Source organism: Hylobates moloch, unplaced genomic scaffold (genome assembly GCF_009828535.3).
Source record: "Hylobates moloch isolate HMO894 unplaced genomic scaffold, HMol_V3 SCAFFOLD_3, whole genome shotgun sequence".
NCBI lineage: Eukaryota > Metazoa > Chordata > Mammalia > Primates > Hylobatidae > Hylobates > Hylobates moloch.
Window position 1 is genome coordinate 6,098,891 of NW_026652278.1, and position 19,563 is coordinate 6,118,453.

At 45.3% G+C, this 19,563-nt stretch overlaps 1 protein-coding gene across 2 annotated transcripts in view; it reads right to left on the minus strand.

Annotated features, from left to right (window-relative positions):
- DOCK1 (dedicator of cytokinesis 1) overlaps window positions 1-19,563 on the minus strand; it is a 546,602-nt gene that overhangs the window by 107,802 nt on the left and 419,237 nt on the right. For both annotated transcript variants that reach the window (XM_032175218.3, XM_032175209.2), the window contains exons 30-31: window positions 11,055-11,133; window positions 6,418-6,518 (exon numbers count right to left, since the gene is read on the minus strand). In XM_032175218.3, the coding sequence (XP_032031109.1) occupies window positions 6,418-6,518; window positions 11,055-11,133 (180 nt within the window). The remainder of the gene's footprint in view (window positions 1-6,417; window positions 6,519-11,054; window positions 11,134-19,563) is intronic.

A 19,563-nucleotide genomic window follows, 5' to 3' on the forward strand; every position in this document is an offset into this window, starting at 1 on the left:
TGAAGTCATACCCGAGTAGGGTGCCCTCTAGATCCAGTGACCTGTGACCTTATAAGGAGAGGGAGATTGACAGACACAGACACATAGGAAGACACAAGGAAGAAGGCCACAGGAAGATGGGGCAGGGATTAGAGTGACACAGCCACAAGCCACGGAATGCCAAAGACCGGGGCAGCCACCGGAAGCCAGGAGAGAGGCAGGGAATAGCCTCTCCCTCAGAACCTCCAGAAGGAACCAACCCTGCCCACACCTTGACTTCGGACTTCTGGCCTCCACAACTGTGAGACAATCAGTTTAAGCCACCCAGTTTGTGTTCACTGTTATGGCAGACCAGCCTAGGAAATGGATATGATGGCCCTTTAAGTGAATATTCTGACCCAATCAAAGGTTGAGACCTGCAGTTTGAAAAATGCTTTCCTAAGGAAAGAGAATAGAACGTGAAGGCCTAAGACCAAGGTGTGAGGTGTGAGGACCCCCCCGCCACTTGATGCTGGGGTGCAGGGGTAGGAATCAGACAAGAGAGAGCAGACACCAAAAAGCTTGGAGAAAAGCTCAGGAGAGTCCTGAGAGCGAAGAAAAGCATGTTCTGAGATGGAGGGAAAGAAGAAACATGTTGAGGATGTGGGGAGAGCATCTAGGGGCCTGAATACCCTCCATCTGCTTGGAGGCAGCCAGGACCTGGCTGAGGTTCTGGGGAAATGCAGTGCCCGGAGTCAGCATCGGAGTGGGTGGGAGGTGGGGAAAGGAGACAAGGAAAGGGCTGAGATGGACCTAAAGGAAGCTGGAGGGAGCTGATGGCTGGGGTGAGGCATTTTTAACTTCATGGGAAAGACTGGTGGGTTCCTAAAGAGGTGACAGGGGGTGGGACTTCAAAAACAACACCACCGGTGCATGTGGGACACAGTGAGGTTTTCTGACTTGAAGTTGGCACAGGTCACCGCTTGTTAAGTTTAGCTCCCTGAGTCTCCTTCTAATAAGTGAATTTAATTTTGAATAATTTCAGTCTCTTGAAAAAAATGAGCACAGACACAAATTAAATTGATCATATCTCCTGTTATAATCAGGAATATACAACTGCAGCTTCTGATTAGGTCATGCTGCAAAATGGCATGCATGGCATGTTTATTTCCTGTTAGTTTCCTTAAAGGTAGTATCTAGAGTTTGACATAATCTTCTGGAGAAGATTCTGCAGAACTCAGTGTTTGGTCAGATGGGGATATTTTGGTCCAATTGTGAAACCTATCCTCTTAGAACACTGCAGACTTCTATAGTTACAAAAAACAAAAACAAAAACAACCCCCCCCCCGCCCCAGACTGAAAACAGCCTAGGGACCAGGTGGGGAGAAGGTCTTTGTGGATGGTTTCTCTGCACTGAGCTGGACTTGGCCATCAAACTTTAACCTCTTGTGCTGAAATTTCAAGTGAGCATTTTATGCTTAGATATGCGGGAGGCCCAATTCATGAACCCTTTTCCTCTTCTGGTCCTGAACATAGAAGCTCCTTTGCAGTCATTCAACACACTGCCCCACACCAGGATGCACGTGTCTTACATACCAAAATTGTCAAGCTTGCTGCTAATCAAAAGTCATCCCTTTTACATTTTAGACATATTTCCTGTGCCCCAAAAATGTAAAAAAGGCTAGGGGGGCCGGACGCGGTGGCTCAAGCCTGTAATCCCAGCACTTTGGGAGGCCGAGGCGGGCGGATCACGAGGTCAGGAGATCGAGACCATCCTGGCTAACACGGTGAAACCCCGTCTCTACTAAAAATACAAAAAATTAGCCGGGCGTGTTGGCGGGCGCCTGTAGTCCCAGCTACTCGGGAGGCTGAGGCAGGAGAATGGCGTGAACCCGGGAGGCGGAGCTTGCAGTGAGCCGAGATGCGCCACTGCACTCCAGCCTGGGGGACAGAGCAAGACTCCGTCTCAAAAAAAAAAAAAAAAGGCTAGGGGGCTGGGATGGGAGGAAGAGCTGCCGGTCAGGCTTAGAATTCTGTTGACATCTCTGTCCTTCCTTGGGAGTCACTAGCACCAAGGATGTCTGAAGGTTGAGCCAGTTAAATTTTCATATTATGGACTTGATTCCTAGGGGTTATTTATTTCGTGGTACACTGGCGAATCTCATACTCAATTTGAGTCTGACATAATCGGTTCTCTGCGTGGTATGGCCCATTCTTTTATTTACTCCCATGCACTTTGGGAAATGTCTTTAGAATGAAAATCCTAATTATCTCCCCAACCTCAGTCATTAGGAGGATGGAGCAGGCAGGTTTCCTGATGCTGGAATTTCTGTTGTTTTGAGCCACAAAGCTGTGGACCAGGCAGAGGTGAGGAGCTGCAGGGCTTAGCAAGGGGGAAGGGAAGGGTAGGCTGAGGGGTTGGGGATGCTCCCTCAGATGCCTTAAGTTGGATTCACAAGCCCTAGAGTAAGAGACAGGCCCCAGATGGAGGCAGTGCTGAGCCTACTAAGTGGGTGTGTCATGGCTCCACCTTTATACCACATGCCTTTCCCCCTAGAAACAGACAGGTGCGTGCATCATGCTCACGGGGCTCCAAGTCAGCGCTCATCATTTGCTGAGTGTGAGGTTGACTCCCAGACCTCGAGCCCCCGCACGCTGCCCCAAGCTCCAAGCCGCCCAGGTCCTGCTGCTCCCTTACGCTTCGACAGCCCAGATCATGTCTCTGCTCATATGTAGATGGCGCCATGCCCTTTGGCACTCGATGTCCCGTAGCAAACCTCTCAGCTGCCTTCACCACCCAGCCGGGAAGCCCAAGCTGCCAGGAGGCCTCTGTCTCCCACGGCTGAGCCCCACAGGCCGTCTCCAGGCTGCCAAGGCCCTCTGTCACCACTCCATGCATGCCCTACTCCACTCGTTATTTTTGCTTCTCCATTTACCCCACTAGACCATGACCTTCTTCGTCATGAGGTCTATGTCTTTGTCCCCAGCACCAGGACCATGGTCCGACTGAGCACAGAGTGGGCACTGAATCCCTTTTAACCAGACAATTTCAAACAAATCACATTTCTAGGCACTGTATGTGCCTGAGAAAATTTAAGCATTGGGGTAGGACATCTTCATGTATTTCTTATGCAGGTTTTGCTATTTAGAAATAAAATTTGCAAATGGACTATGAAGGGCTGAAGGCTTATCAAGTGGCATGAAGAATACAACAAATAGGGCTGATCCTCCACACATGTGTGCCGCGTGGCCTGAAGGTCAAGGCAGCCTTATCTCAGGCTCCGGGGGCTTTCTCCTGCATCTCCTGTCACCTCCACAAGCGGAGCAGAACTCATGCCCCTGGGGAGGCCCCTCAGACAGCACAAAGCCCTGAGGCCATCCTGCCAGGGTCTTGCAAAGACAACTTCTGAACTGCCTGGGGACTTTCCTGGGGGAAATCCAGAGTCTCCTGTTGCTATTGTGAGAAAGAGATTACGAGAGCCCAAGGTAGAGGCCCTGGGTGGCTCCTGAGGGGGCGACACCAGCTGGCTGTGTTTAATTTTCCATGGCTTTGAAGCTTCTGAATCCACGCCACCATGTGGGAAGCAAACGTTTTCTTTAGCAGCCAAGGCCCTTCGAGGTTAATGTTTTGTTTCTTTTCCTCTTGGTTTTTGAGACAGAGTGAGGGTCTCACTCTGTCAGCCAGGCTGGAGCGCAGCAGTGTGATCACGGCTCACTGCAGCCCCCACCCCCTGGACTCAAGAGATCCTCACACTTCTGCCTCCAGAGTAGCTGGCACCACAGGTGTGTGCCACCACACCTGGCTAATTTTTGTATTTTTTGTGGAGAAGGGGTTTTGTCATGTTGTCCAGGCTGGTCTCAAACTCCTGGACTCAAGCTATCCTCCCATCTTGGCCTTCCCAAGTGCTGGGATTACAGGTAGGAGCCACCGCACTGCTGTTGATGCATGTCTTGACACCGACAGAAGGAAGGGCCCGGTACAGAGCGGCAGTGCTGGAGCTCGCGGGGTGCTCAGCCCCACCACTAAGAAGATGCCAGCTGTTTTGAGGCAGATTTCCAGCTTAAATTCACCTCTCTTCTCCCGCAGGCATCTCCAAGGCTAGGAGCTGGGGCTGGGCTCGGGTCCCAGCTTCACCCCACAGCGGGCGCTGGGCACGTGGCCAAGCTGTCCTTTTGCTGGACAGGACAACAAGAGGCGTGTGCTGAAGGAGGTGTGTCCGCACCTGGTGGATTCACAGTGCATTGAAGTGCATTGTGCCGCACTGTGCTTTGTGTGTGCTGGTCACTACCTTCTGCACTACAATTCCCAGCACAAAGGCAAATCAACAAGAACAGCAACAATCACAAAGCACCATCCCTCCCTTCCCCTGGGCCCTGAGGGAGCGTGCATTCCACAAAGCAGGAGCCTGCGCCCCTGCTGAGCCAGTCTCCAGAAGATGCAGCCTGGAGAAGTCTGTCTCTTGATGCTGCAAGCCAGGACGAGCGACAGACACCTGCGCAGGCCCCGAGGTGGTGGGCTGCAGCTGCTGCGCGCCGCCCTGGTAGTCACAGGCGAGCATCCACTCTGCCTACACCATTCTCAGTGCTTGGCTCAGCAAGTGCATTTCTCGTTTCTGAACAACGATCACTGTTGACATAGATGGCTGTCAGACAGGAATCACCCAGCTGAGGAAGCTTGAAGGAAAGATGGCCAGGTGAAAGGTGATCGTTACTTAGATAGGTGCAGACCAAAAGCTCGAAGGTTCTAAAAGCAGCCCAGGTGAAAATCGTGAGCCCTGAATCACCTAGATTAGAATGCTGCTTTGCCACATTCTAGGTGTGGGACCGGCCAAGTGGCTTGGTCACTGTGTGTGACCTTCCGTATCTGGAAACTAGGGCAGATACGAGGGCCTAAGGAATGGTTTTGCTTTTTAATGATTATAGAAGAAAAATGCACATGAAATGCCTAGAAAGTCACTGACATAAAGTACAGGCTGAGTATATGATTTGCTGAAATACACTCATGCTTTGGTTAATGACAGGGATATGTTCTGAGAAACATGTCACTGAATGATTTTGTTGTTGTGTGAACACTGTAGAGTGAACTTACACAAACCGAGATACTACAGCCTCCTACACACCTCGGCCATATGGTATAGCCTACTGTTACTAGTCTACAAACCTGTACAACATGTTTGTAATGTACCAGGTGACTACAATAAATACCACAGGCAAATGTAACATAACGGTGAGTATTTGTGTATCTAAATAAAGAAAAGCTACAGTAAAAATACAGCATGTAGTCTGTGGTTATGCAGTGTGTGACTATAATTCTTTCTTTTCTTTTTTTTTGAAAGGGGGTCTCATCCTGTTGCTCAGGCTGGAGTGCATGGCAATTCACAGGTATGATCACGGTGCACTGCAGCCTTGACCTCCTGGTCTCAGGTGATCTACCTGCCTCAGCCTCCCAAGTAGCTGGTATTACCACTACTGGCTGAGCACCAGAGCCCAGCCCATGACTATAATTCTTACTCTCCAGAGATACCGTGCTTTGGATTTGCCTTGAAAGTGAGATACAGACTCACGGGATATGAGAAAGAGCAGCTGCCACCTTCTGAAACTCTTTCTGGAATCTCTAACCTCAGCTAGCAGCATGGAGTTGGCCAAGCCTTAGAACAGTCGAGATACTGCAGAGGTTATTTATAAAATGACAAACAGGGACTGATGACTCGGCAACACCAAAGCAATTTCAGAACTCTTCTCAAAAGGACTTATGAAAGGAACACCGACAGCAGTGAGAAATTAGTGAAACGGAGGCAGAAAGAGACGAAGCAAGACCCTCCGGGTGTCCAAACATGGGAAGGAAACCCATGCAACAATGGTGCTTCTTGATACTGAATCATCAGCAGTACATGATGCAAACTGGGGTTACAGAGCTGGAGGAGCCGGCAAGGATCTCGGCCTTCATGGAGCTTTGAAGAGGTTTATTTACAATGATACAAGGTGCCACGTCAGTCCATTCAAAGCTCCTGCCCGGAAGAAGACAGGGGTTATCTGCTGCCAAGAAGGAACCACCGATAGCTCTAACTCCCCAATGAGTTGTTCAACAATCCCAACGAGCCAAGAGCTTTCATCAGAAGCTCCTTTTGAATTGAAGAATTAAGCAATAAAGTAAATCATAGGTGAAATGACATCAGAATAGTGCACAGCAAAAGGAATTATCTCCGGAAGCTGAAATTCTGTGTTGCACTAATAGTCTTGGATTACAGTGACCTGGAACCTTCCAGGATGAGTCCTGCAATTTTAGATCTTGATTCATGGGTTAGAAAAGGCAATACCTGATTTGTGATTTAAAACCACCCTTTCATTACACTGTGATTACATCTCAATTTGTACCAAGTTGGCTTAGAAACGCATGAAAATTATGCTATTAGAGTTGGAGGCTCCTGCCTGCAGTTTCAGAGCTGGATGAGAACTTACTTGTTAAGGATTTTGGCTCTCTTGGCACTTGAAAAATTCTCCAGTTGCAGGGACTCTTGAGTGAGGAAAGCAACAGCCAGGTGAAAGTAGTTGTTCCACAGCTGAAAACCAAAAAGGAGGAGATGCTAAGTTGTTGAACAGCTTGAGACAGGATCTCAACAACGCTCTCAGACGTTTATCATTTGCTCAGCACACACTTCTGAAAAGTTAAAAAAAAAAAACCCACACTCACTCTATACATGTTGCTAACCAGCCACCCACGGTGTCGTTCAGGCCTGAGCTTGCGGGCTCGGAGGTTACGCTGCACATATTCAAATCCCGGCTCTGCCATTTCTCAGACGCTAACCTCTCTCTGCCTCAGTTTCCTCACGGATAAAATGTGAATTTCCAGAGTATCTATCTTCTAGGAGTGCTCAGAAGATCAAAGAAGTAAATATATGCACAGAATTTAAGGCGGCACAGAGCATGTGTAAACACTTAATCAATGTTAGCTCTTTTTTTTTTTGAGATGGAGTCTCCCTCTGTTGCCCAGGCTGGAATGCAGTGGCATGATCTCGGCTCACTGCAACCTCTGCCTTCTGGGTTCAAGCAATTCTCCTGCCTCAGCCTCCTGAGTAGCTGGGACTACAGGTGTGCACCACCGTGCCTGGATAATTTTTGTATTTTTAGTAGAGATGGGGTTTCACCATGTTGGCCAGGCTGGTCTTGAACTCCTGACCTCAAGTGATCCACCTGCCTCAGCCTCCCAAAGTGCTGGGATTACAAGTGTGAGCCACCATGCCTGGCCAATGTTAGCTTTTATTAATGTAATTATGAAGCTCCTCACTTAAGAATACTATAGATTTCCATAATTTAGGACTCTACCTCCAAATCATACATACACTAGACAAGGAAAACAAATGTAAAAAGATCAAACATTTCTTGTTTCAATAAACCCATATTTCACAGGTTTATGGACTACATATATGTGGTTTAAAAGACAATGGCCTTTAGAAGAAGAAAGTTGGGGGTCACAGTTTTCTCATTTACAAACCAGGGATAATATTTATTATATCAAAGGAGATAGCTGCAAAGAGTTCTATAAAAATAAAGTGTGAACATTATATTGACTCTATTTTTAATTACCTGAGAAGTAAGTGGAAATTTAAGAGCATTTGCAGGATTTGAGAAAAGTCTGTTGGGCTTGCATTTATCCAACACTTCCCATGAACAGCACACTTTCTATAGTAATACACCAGCTCATTTGATTACCACAGAATAACCAAGTAGGTGCTGTTATCCCCATTGCAGAGCTGAGATTTAGAGACCAGCCCAAAGCTACAGGTAACACATGAAGCAGAATGGGGATCTGAGCCCAGCACCCCCAACCTCAGAGCGCACAATGGGGCTCTCCTTTTTTAGCCCCCTTTATAAAGAAAGGGGAGCGCCAGTCAATAAAATACAAGTCGTTCCTTTTGTTTTTGGGACTGACACCTCCCACCGATTTCAGCCTTGCCACAGCACCGGCTGGAATCACTGGCTGCAGCCACCCGTATTCTGAGAATCATGGTCAGGGGCTCAGCCAGAATAGGACCTATGCCTGCAAGGACCCAGAATAGATCTTAATTTCTACCTGCTCCCTTTGACAACAACAACAACAACAACAGCAACAACAACAACAGCAAAAGCAACAACAACAAAACACGAATGCTTCTTTTTAAATGACAGGTTTACCAACTCCTAATTCTTTCTTTTCCTATATAGGACCAGGACTGCCTTTGAGCCAGAGCACTCATGGTAGTGGTGGTGGTGTTTAAATTAAGATCTGTTCTGGGTACGTGCAGACATGGGTCCTGTTCTAGATGGGCCCCTGACAGTGATTCTCAGAATGTAGCTGACAGCAGGCAGCGATTCCTGCTAACCCCTCCTCAAACAACAATAAATATTGTGTCACACCTGCCAAGGGGCGAAGCTCTATGTGGGCCCTGAAGCACAGGGCTTGTAAGGTGTGTAGGCTTACGGTGAGAGTCCAAGCGGATATCCTCAAGAAACAGAACGAAAGCCAGGGAGAACTAACATGTTGAGAAACAGGCTCCCCCACCAGAGCAGCCACAACTAAAACACACAGGAATCTACCCAGCAAGTCATGTGTGAGATCTGACCTAGAAAAAACTAGAAAAATGGCAAAACAAATACTTAAATAGTCTAGTATGAGATGGGGAAAAAAATACTGCAACGTATTCCCTCAAATACCTAAACTTACTCCAGATTTATTTATGAATTCAATGGGATTCCAGCTAAAATCCAAGCAGTACGTTTTTAAAAGAGAAACTCAGCTATCTGATTTTAAACTCCAAATGGAATGATTTTAAACTCCAAATGCACAAAAACAGCCAAGATAATTCTGCAGTAGAAAACGAGTGGAAAAGTAGTGACTCTGCTAGCTGGGTACAAAGGTATAAGGATTAAGCCTCTATGATAATAACAGAAAATGGAATTTATACACACACATTTATAATTATGTTAATTGTAGCATTTCAAAACATTGGGGAAAGAGTCATCTATTCATGAAATGATGTGGGAAAAAGTGAAGTTAGATCCTTACCGCTATACTAACTCAGAAATCCCAAATGGATTAAACACCTGAAAGGTAAAACAAAAACAAAAACACAAAACCACAAAGGTATTAGCAGATTCTAACTAATACAAAATAATAAAATTTAGAAGTATATAATATTAAGGCAAGGAGAGATTTGCCAAGTAAAACATGAAACCAGATAGCTGTAAAAGAAATAACAGATTTCACTGCAGAAAAATGAAATGTTTCTATATGATAAGCCTAAACTCATGCCTAGCCTATATCAAGAATTCCAACTTATAAAAAAGGAAGACAGCCAAACACAAATGTGAGCAGAAGAAATGATCAGAGAGTTCACAGCAGAAACCCACACGGCCGCTAAGTATTCTTAGCCTAAATAATCATCAGAAAAATGCCAATAAAAACAAAAATCAATCATTTTAAAGAAATCAGTGTTGAAGAAGATTCTAGATAGAAAGTGGCAGCTCTCAAACAAGGTTGGTGGGATGGCAAATTGCTAAAATCATGTTAGGAAGGAAATTCATCATTTTCCATCAAACTTAAAATGTCATATCATTTGGCCTAGAGATCAACCTATTCCATAGCAATGCGTGTACTAAGAGGCACATGTATCACAGCCCTCACGGTAGCACAGCTTGTGATTGTAAACACCTGGAAGCAGCCTCTAGGTTATCAGTGCAGAAATGGCTGAATAAATGTTGGTACATTCATATCGTGGAATATGACAGAGCTGAAAAACACAGAGTATGATCCAGTTCATGTTAAAGTCCAAAAGAAAACACACACAGGCTCATATAAATGCTGAAAGCGTGACAAAGCATTCAGAACAATGAGTTAAAAGTTATCCCTGCAGAGGGGCAGTGAGAGGCAGCAAAGGATTAGGAAGGAATGTTTCCTATTTTACCTGCTAAACTGATATTCAGCACATATATATTGTATAAAGAGAAAGTATGTTATTATGACATATGAAAACAGGCATTCAGCAGAGAAAATGATAAAAAATTTTATAAACAAGTAACATGTTTAGATATATGGCACCTGATATATTATTATCTAATTATATCCTATAATGCCAATACAATAAACATTTAAAATGAAAAAATTATAAAAATAAGGGCAATGCAAATGAAAGAGCAGGTGGCTCTCTAATTTTTGCTATTGGGTAACTTATTTTGGGGTTGCATCACCCAATGGGTGAACAAAAATCCTTTGGGTTCCTTTCGAGAGAGTGAACCATCTTGCGCAGGAAATAAACATGCCATTTGTATCTGCATGCTTTTCAAAAATTTGTATCCTTTACTAAAATAAACTAATAATAATGACAGATAAAGTCATTATTAGCAGAAACACATCCAGAGTACAATGGAAGTGAGAGCCACACATTTTGGATGCACAGTAAGAAATCAGGCCAGGCAAAATCAATCCTTATAGCATGCACACACACACACACACACAAATCAGGCCAGGCAAAATCAATCCTTACAGCATGCGTACACACACACACACACACACACACACACAAACACACACACTCTCTCTCTCTCACACTGCATTCACCAAAGGAGCATTTCTGATGGACCATGGGGTCTGGGGGGCAGGGTCTCTGGCCTGGTAAAAGCCACTGCTAGTAGCACAAGGCCGAGAGAGGATATGGGGGGAACACAGAGTTATAAAAGCAAGCTGAGCTCTAGGTGCAGACCTGTGTCTCCTCCTCTGCTGATCCTCCCTCCACAGTAAGATGGGCTGAGACAATCTTGGCAGATACACACACTGGGACTTGGTGGCCTCCCTGCTTGGAGAGTCCCTCCTTGTCACTCTGATTCAATAGCTTCTCTCTGAAACAACTCTATCTCTTTCCTTGCTAAATTAAGCAAATACTCCAAAGGCACAATTTTCACTCCTCAGATTCCAATAGTACATACTATAAATTCCATTTCCGCATCTTGGATGGGAGACCAATTAAGTTCAAGGATTAGAAATACTGTAAGATATTGGCTCGGGCCAGCAATTCGTTTTAACATGATTTCTCCACAAAGGTCGTGTCTACCTCTTCTCTTACCTGTAGCTCAAAGTTGGCTTGATCCAGAAATTTTTTGTTCAGCATATCTGCATACTGATTAATTGCTCGCAGGAAGACTCTGAAAGATCAAGAGAAAATTACATAATTACACACTTACGCTCTGGCACTTCGGTAGGTTTGGCATTTCAATTAGATACAATCCCAGACTGTCTGGAATGTGAACTCTCCAAGTCTTGCGCAAAGCTGTGAGGTTTTGCCAATGAAAAGATCACGGAATTATATGCAGATGTTCTCCAAATTAATCAAGGAAATTAGCACATGCAGGATGAAAGAAACAGACCAAAATAACAGCTTCTGAAAGTAACATTTGAAAAGTATCACTAAAAAAAAAAAAAAAGTCTAATTTAAAAAAAGAAAAAAAAAGGTGCAAATTAAATCTTTTTCTCAAGTTGCCATGTCTTAATATTCTATGATTCCATTGATCTTTGCTTAGCTGGCTTTTTCAAGTTACCCATTTGAAAGCACTCTTCGCAAGGGGCTATCAGGCTTGGAAGAGGTTGCTGCAATATCTCTAGGCTTGGAAGCATGGCTTGTGACTTCAGTATCATTGGCCTACTTTCCACATGCTAATTTTGACCACTATTTTACTAGAGAAAAAGTTAAAAGCTTTAGTAGACACGAAAGTGATTTGACAAGAATTTTCTCAGAAATTTTAATTTCTTGATTCATTGATAATGTATAATTTTAACACTCTATAATACCATGACTTTATATACTTTTTATAATGAAATATACAATTTGGGTGATCACACATGACTCTAGAATACCATCTCTCACATGCTTGTTCATTCAACAGATTTGTTTTATAATCCTTGAAAGTGTTTACAATACTAAAGCTTCATCCACTACTTTTTTTTTTTTTTTTTTTTTTTTGAGATGGAGTCTCGCTCTGTCGCCCAGGCTGGAGTGCAGTGGCGCGATCTCGGCTCACTGCAAGCTCCGCCTCCCGGGTTCACGCCATTCTCCTGCCTCAGCCTCTCCGAGTAGCTGGGACTACAGGCGCCCGCCACCACGCCCGGCTAATTTTTTGTATTTTTAGTAGAGACGGGGTTTCACCGTGGTCTCGATCTCCTGACCTCGTGATCCGCCCGCCTCGGCCTCCCAAAGTGCTGGGATTACAAGCGTGAGCCACCACGCCCGGCCCATCCACTACTTTTTAAATGGCCCTTTTCCCTTTGCACAAGGGCAGGATGTAAGAGGAATTAGTATTAGGTCACAGATAATAAACTTAATTCCACTTTCTCTATTTAGACAGCAGGGAGCAGCCAGAGTAGAAGGGAAATGTAGGTTACTTACTAGTAACTGCTGTCCTCTGACAGCGTTATCTCTTCAGCTAAGCGTGCCTGGAGAAGCTCCCCACGCCCTGGCCATGTCACAGCCGCTAAAAGGCAGTGAGCCAGGGAGGAGGGAAGAAGAAATTCACCACCTGGGGTTTTAAGGAGGTCTCCATCACCACCTGCCACCACCACCTCCCGCCCATCACCCGCTGTCACTGCAGATTCTCTCATGCTCACACCGCGTGCCGGTCTGAGAAAGGGATTCGCAGACATTATTTCATCAAGAAACCTATCAGCTGGATCTGGGACCAAAACAGCTGTGACAAAGGGCCCGTGACAGAGTTTGCAATTTTGATCACTAAAGAAAACTGCAGGCGGAGTTATTTGACTTCTTCCCTGGGGACATTAAAATATAACCAGAAAGAAGAAATTAGTGTTTCTAAGTGACTATTAATGGAGGGATGTGGGCATTGCTGCCTTGTCCATTAACCAAGAACACAGGCTGAGCAGCGACATTCCTCAGCCACAGGGTTGCCAGATTTTGCAAATACAGGATGCCCGGTTAAATCTGAGTAACAGCTCTTATTGCTGAATTCTGTAATTGATTAGGAAAAAAAAGCTGAATACAGGACATTTAGGGCATCCTGACAAATTAGTAAAGGATCCAGGACAAAAGTTGCAAAATTCAGGACATGCTTTGTATATACGGGATGCCTGGCAACTCTAATCAGCCCCCCAGTCTTGGGCTGGGGGTCTGTCCTGTCACCTTCAGCCCCCAGAAGTACAAGGTATGAGCTAGAGAGATGGTCTAAGTAACCCACCTGACCCTTGGTAACTGTGTTGAGAGAGCCTCTGAGGATGTACACGCAGCAACCCCAGGGATGACAGAAGAGCCCCCAAGTGTCAGTGGAATACAACACCTTCTTGTCATTACAGGGTGGGCTGTGCCATGATGCATAAGGACACGGGGCTTCTGACCACTAACACAATTTTTTTTTCCCCTTAATTTTTTCCTTCAGGTTTAGAACTCTGCTATTCGCAGAGTACCCTAGGGTCCTTATAGGCTTTAAGTAGACACTCTTTCCAGCCCTCTATGACAATAATGACCAGTTTACTAAAACACACATTACTATTATAGGGTAATTATTTTGCTTCAAGATAGCACCCAAACAGCTGTAATATGCTGCTTCGAATTAAGCTCTGGGACAACTGCAGCTAGTTAAATAAAGACAATTCTCAAAAAGACTTTAAAAATATGTCAGCTGGGCGCGGTGGCTCACCCCTGTAATCCCAGCACTTCGGGAGGCCAAGGTGGGCGGATCACGAGGTCAGGAGATCGAGACCATCCTGGCTAACACAGTGAAACCCCGTCTCTACTAAAAATACAAAAAATTAGCTGGGCGTGGTGGCAGGTGCCTGTAGTCCCAGCTACTTGGGAGGCTGAGGCAGGAGAATGGCGTGAACCTGGGAGGCGGAGCTTGCAGTGAGCCGAGATTGCACCACTGCACTCCAGCCTGGGTGACAGAGTGAGACTTGTCTCCACAAAAAAAAAAAAAAAAAAAAAAAAAGTCAAGCTAAAATAATGTGAAGGCTGAACAAAAACTTTTTAAGAAACTGACAACTGAGAAAGTGCAGGGCTGAGAGGTAGATTCTGTAATTCAGATTCCCTATAAATTTTTTAAAATGCCGGGACAAAAACAACGTGGAAATTCAAGTAGCATGAGGAAAACTGAAGGAAAGATCAAATAAAACCATAATCAGTGCAGTAAACAAAGATCAGATGATGCTTGGGCTCAATGCATCAAGGGCTGCGTCACTTGCACAGAAACTTCCAGGACATGCATAAATGATATCCTACAGCCCACACCTGACGGGACAGAAACACAGCTATGCCCCGGGCCAATCACCCAACAAGGCAAGGAGAAACATAACCAGAGACTAACTTTTAGGTAAGAAAATCTATTAGTCAGCCAAGTGTGGTGTGGGAGGCTGAGGCGGGCAGATCACCTGAGGTCAGGAGTTCAAGACCAGCCTGGCCAATATGGTGAAACCTCATCTGTACCAAAAAAAAAAAAAAAAATTACAGGCTGGGCACAGTGGCTCATGCCTGTAATCCCAGCACTTCGGGAGGCCAAGGTGGGCGGATCACAAGGTCAGCAGATCGAGACCATCCTGGCTAACATGGTGAAACCCCGTCTCTACTAAAAAATACAAAAAAATTAGCTGGGCATGGTGGTGGGCGCTTGTAGTCCCAGCTACTCCGGAGGCTCAGGCAGGAGAATGGCATGAACCTGGGAGGTGGAGCTTGCAGTGAGCCGAGATTGCGCCACTGCACTCTAGCCTGGGCGACAGAGCGAGACTCCATCTCAAAAAAAAAAAAAAAAAACTAGCTGGGCATGGTGGTAAGCACCTGTAATCCCAGCTACTCAGGAGGCTGAGGCAGGAGAATCACTGGAACCCGGGAGGCAGAGGCTGCAGTGAGCAGAGACTGCGCCACTGCACTCCAGCCTGGGTGACAGAGCAAGACTCCCTCTCAAAAAAAAAAAAAATCTATTAGTTACTGTAATTCATAAGTTATTTCTAATAAATGTGAAAGTAGGGAAAATAAATATCATATTAGAAGCTTTTGCAAACCAATCCGCTTTCTGTTACAGAGGAATATGAGAAGGATCGCAAGCTAAGCCAAGTGTTTGGATGGGAGGATGCCTTGCCAAACTAAATGAAGGGCTCCACACAGTGCAGGATCATAGTCCTTTGTCCAGCAGGCAATCTCGTGTGGGGTATGAATGTGCCTGACTCTGCATCCTGACGACTCTATCTGTGCTGGACACTGCTGGAGTTGGGTTTAGGTAAGAGAAGCCCTCCAGATTGTGAGTAAAGCATGGGTATCTCAAAGGCAGTGGCCACATCTGCTTGTTCACCCAAGTGTCCTCAGTGCTGAGTCAGCATTTGGTACACAGTATATGCTCATTAGGTAACTGACACAGGAATGAATGAATAAGTGGATGGGAGAATAAGTGAATGAATGAATGGATGAAGGAGCTGGCTCAGAAGGTCAGGCTTTGGCCCAAATGAGAGGCCTTAGGGAGGCTAGAGTATTTGGTTGCCTCTGGCTCTCCTTGCAGAAAACCGTGTAGGTTTTCTGCGGTGGGACTCAGCTCTCTTCAGGTTCTTCTTTTGCAAACTTCTCATTAGGGATTCCACCAGAAATGCCAGAAACTCAGGGAGAAGGGATCAACCACCTTGTGAACCACACAAGTTATGTCTTATTCTGAGCCAGGAGAATAAATTAATTAATTTCTAAAAAAAAAAAACAAATACTGTGAGAATTAAATGCTTTCAGGAATGCTGTCCTAAAAATGGTCCAAATCTATGGAAGGATTATTTGTAATTTAAAATTCAGGAGATAAAACCAAATATACAAATAAATAATCCAGAAAGAATCACAGGCAAATTATGTCAACCTAAAAAGATTCAAAAAGCCATAAGGTCTAGAAGCCTGTGAATTTTATTTTTAATGGCTCAATGGAGAGAAATGTTATCTCTTCATGGTAATTGATTCCTGTCTCCAGGAAGTCAGAAGCATCATCTTTATCAAACTTGTCATAGCATTATCCACTTAAAAAAATGTGAGGCCAATAGGAAAGGGAGACGGGTTCACTCCTAAGCCAATGCAATTAAAACAACAACAAACCAGTAAGCTTTCCTGACTTCTTTCTCTGCTATCCTGGACATTTAACCCCATTAGAAACAAAAACTACTAATTCTTGACAGTGTCAAATATGAGTTTAATTGTAGCCTACACATACACACATTTGTACAATCAAAGTCTTAATTCAAGTGTATCTATCTATCGATGGCTTCATGTCCATTTAAACATGGAGCTACCTGAGCTTCAGAAAGTTGTTCAACACCACCAAGAAATGAGAAGTATGTGAGGGAACAGACATGTTAATTCGTTTGAGTTAATCATTCCACAATGAATGCATGTATCATAACATCGACGGCCTACCATACACATACGCAATTATTATTTGTCAATTTAAAATAGAATTTTAAAAATGTTAAAACAAAAAAATGTTGCTCAAGTTTTCGAGATCCTCATCTTCTCCACCGACAAATGAAAGCGCTCAACCACAGTGCCTCTAAGCTCCCTGGAACTTTGAACCTACAGGTTCTGTTTTTTTTACTTTTGAGATTAAAGGTAAGGAAGAGGCATCACCACATGATACAAAGTTATCTGAACACTGATATGATCTCCACTGACACCTTACAAAATGTGAAGTCGCATGTGGTAAAAGACAAAGGCAAGCCCTGTGAATTCTGCAGTTCTGCGCGTCTTTGGGAGACAGGCTGGTGTGGCCAGCGAGGCTCTGCCTGCAGGAGGCACCTGCCGAGGTCCAAGCCTCTCCGCAGAATGAAGGTTCTGGAGGAGGTCCCGCCAGCCTTGCTTTTGTTCTTGAACAAAAAGGGCGGGTGGATGCAGCGCGTGGGCTCCCGAGGGAGACCATTCCCCAAAGCTGCCTATTTGGAAAGCCATGTGCCAGTAATAAAAGTAGCATAGTCCTAAATAATTATATGTTAATTGAGTAGAGGGGAACTTAGCAAGTGAAAAGTAATCAGGAACCAATTTAACTATTCCAGGCTCCTGGCACAATTATAGGCGCTTGATTATGACAGAGTCTCAGGCCCTTGTAGCACCCCTGTTACCCAGTGTTTGCTGCCAATAAAACAGGAAGATGAGGAGCCTCATTACTACGGAGGGAGAATGTGGAGAAAGGCATGGAACTTCCATCGGCTTACACGGCCCTATTTCTCACATTGTGAAGCTGTGGGGGTATTTAAATTCCTTCCCTAAACTTACTTTAAGTTGCATAATTAGCTTGTACACTTCAATATGAGGGCATTTAAATATCTCCGGCATGAAGATGGGCTGCTTTGGGGGTGGAGACAATGTATCTTTCAACACAATGTTTTACCCGAAATGGGTGGGAAAAAAGGAAACAAATTAAAAGTGACACATTCCTCCATCCCTGCAGAAAAATGAGTCTAGCAACAGTAGCTGGGAATTTGCCTTCAAATGATTTCTGTATAATTCAGGGATGCTGGGAAGAGGCAAGTTGAGGTGAAGTGATAACAGAGATGCAGAGAATGTCACTTCAGTTCCATGGAAGGAGAGATAATGAATGCTCCATCTCAGCCAGTCCGTCTCCTGGCACCTCCCCACACTTGGCAGGGCGGCTCCTTCATCCAGGTGGCAACTCACATGACCAGCAACTTCCTACCTTGGGATCTTGACTGGGAAACAAAAACCATATGTGTGGAAAGAAGTGACTTCTAAGAAAGCCCCCCAGTATCACAAGGGCAAAGGAACGCAAAGCTGGGGGCCTGGGTGGGGTCTGCCTCGTGTCTTTGGGATTTGGGAAATGGTGGGAAGACCAATGTCACTAGAAAGTTTTGGGAATGAGGTGAGAGGGATCAACTGGGCCAGACTGTGAGAGGCGGGGATGTGGGGCTCTGGAGTCTGCATATTTGCTTGTGGGCCACAGGGGTGGAGGGGGTGCCTGAGGATTTTAAAGCGAGGAAGGGACCTCTGGGGTCAGGAGCAGGAAAGCCAAAAGATTTCATTGTTATTATTTCCTGTCTGCACTACAGCCAGTTTCTTTTCCCCAAGATTTCCTTTCTTTTCTTTTTCAAATCAACAAAAGCTTAAACCTCCATCGACCTCTTAACTAAAACCTAAATTGCCCCAGACCTGTCTTCTGGTCAGCCCTGCTGGGCACAGGCTTGGGCTGATGCTGAGAAGAATATAGAGGATTCCCAGGGTGCGTCTGCTCTAGCCTGAGGCCGTGTCATCCCCACTTGGGTCTCCATGAGCCGAGATTACTGGGCCCTTGTCTACTAGTGTGATGCCTGCTAAACAGAGTGACGTGCTGGATGCATACCATCCCAGTTTCCACCGAAACAGCAGTCCTGGCCAAAGAATTGTCGTGGGCCAAAGGTAAGAAATCCTGAAGATCGTCAGTTCCCAGCCGCCGGTTCCTCCATCCTCTCCCACACGACCACCTCTAGTTTCTGCTGCTTTGCTGCTAAGCATTTGGTGAGCACCCCCTAAGTTCCAGACACAGTCATTGCTTTCACACAGATCATGTTATTTAATGCTCACAAGTCTTGCGGGGTATGAATCACCCAATATTTTACAAATGAGGAAATGGAGGCTTTTGGATGCATATGCCACATCGTGTATACCACCCATTTATCTGTTGATGGACACCTGAATACTTCTACCTTTTGGCAACTGTGAATAATGTTGCTATGAACATCAGTGTACAAATATCTCTTCGAGTCCTTATGTTCAATTATTTTGGATAAATATTGAGAAATAAAAATAAAATCCTAAGTTTCCCAATGGACTGAACAGACTCCTTCTTGGCCAAGGGGACCCCGGAGAAGCCTTAATCCCAGTGGCTCACGCCTGTAATCCCAGCACTTTGGGAGGCCAAGGTGGGTGGATCACCAGAGGCCAGGAGTTCAAGACCAGTCTGGACAACATGGTGAAACCCCATCTCTACTAAAAATACAAAAATTAGCCGGGCGTGGTGGCAGGTGTCTGTAATCCCAACTACTCAGGAGGCTGAAGCAGGAGAATCGCTTGAACCTGGGAGGCAGAAGTTGCAGTGAGCCGGATGGTGCCATTGCACTCCAGCCTGGGTAACAAGAGCGAGACTCTGTCTAAAAACAACAAAAACTGAGTCAGCCCATGACCATGACGGGATGGGAGGTTAGACCCGCTTCAGTATACCCTTTCCTTAACAGCCTTTAACCAGAATTCTCTCCTAAGGAGGAAGCAGAAACTGGCTCTAGAAAACAAGAAGCAGACAACTCATTCCTATATCACCTTTAGCCACTTGTCTGAGCCACAGGTGGACTCCCCCTCCCTCTTTGCAGTTTCCACGTGACAGCTTACCAGTTTGACACTGCATGCTCTCCTGCTGAGAGGCCACCGACTGCAGGGTGGCTCTGGCCAGTCTAAGGAGGATGTGCAGTGAGGGTTTTTGTGGCCTCTGTTTGACCTTTTGACATTAGAGGGCCAAAACCTCCACCCTCGGGTCATCCGAATGCTGGTATTTTTTTGAACATGGGACCCACGAAGGGGCATGGCTCAATCACACATGGGTGTGTTTCTCCTTCATTAATATTCATGACTTCTT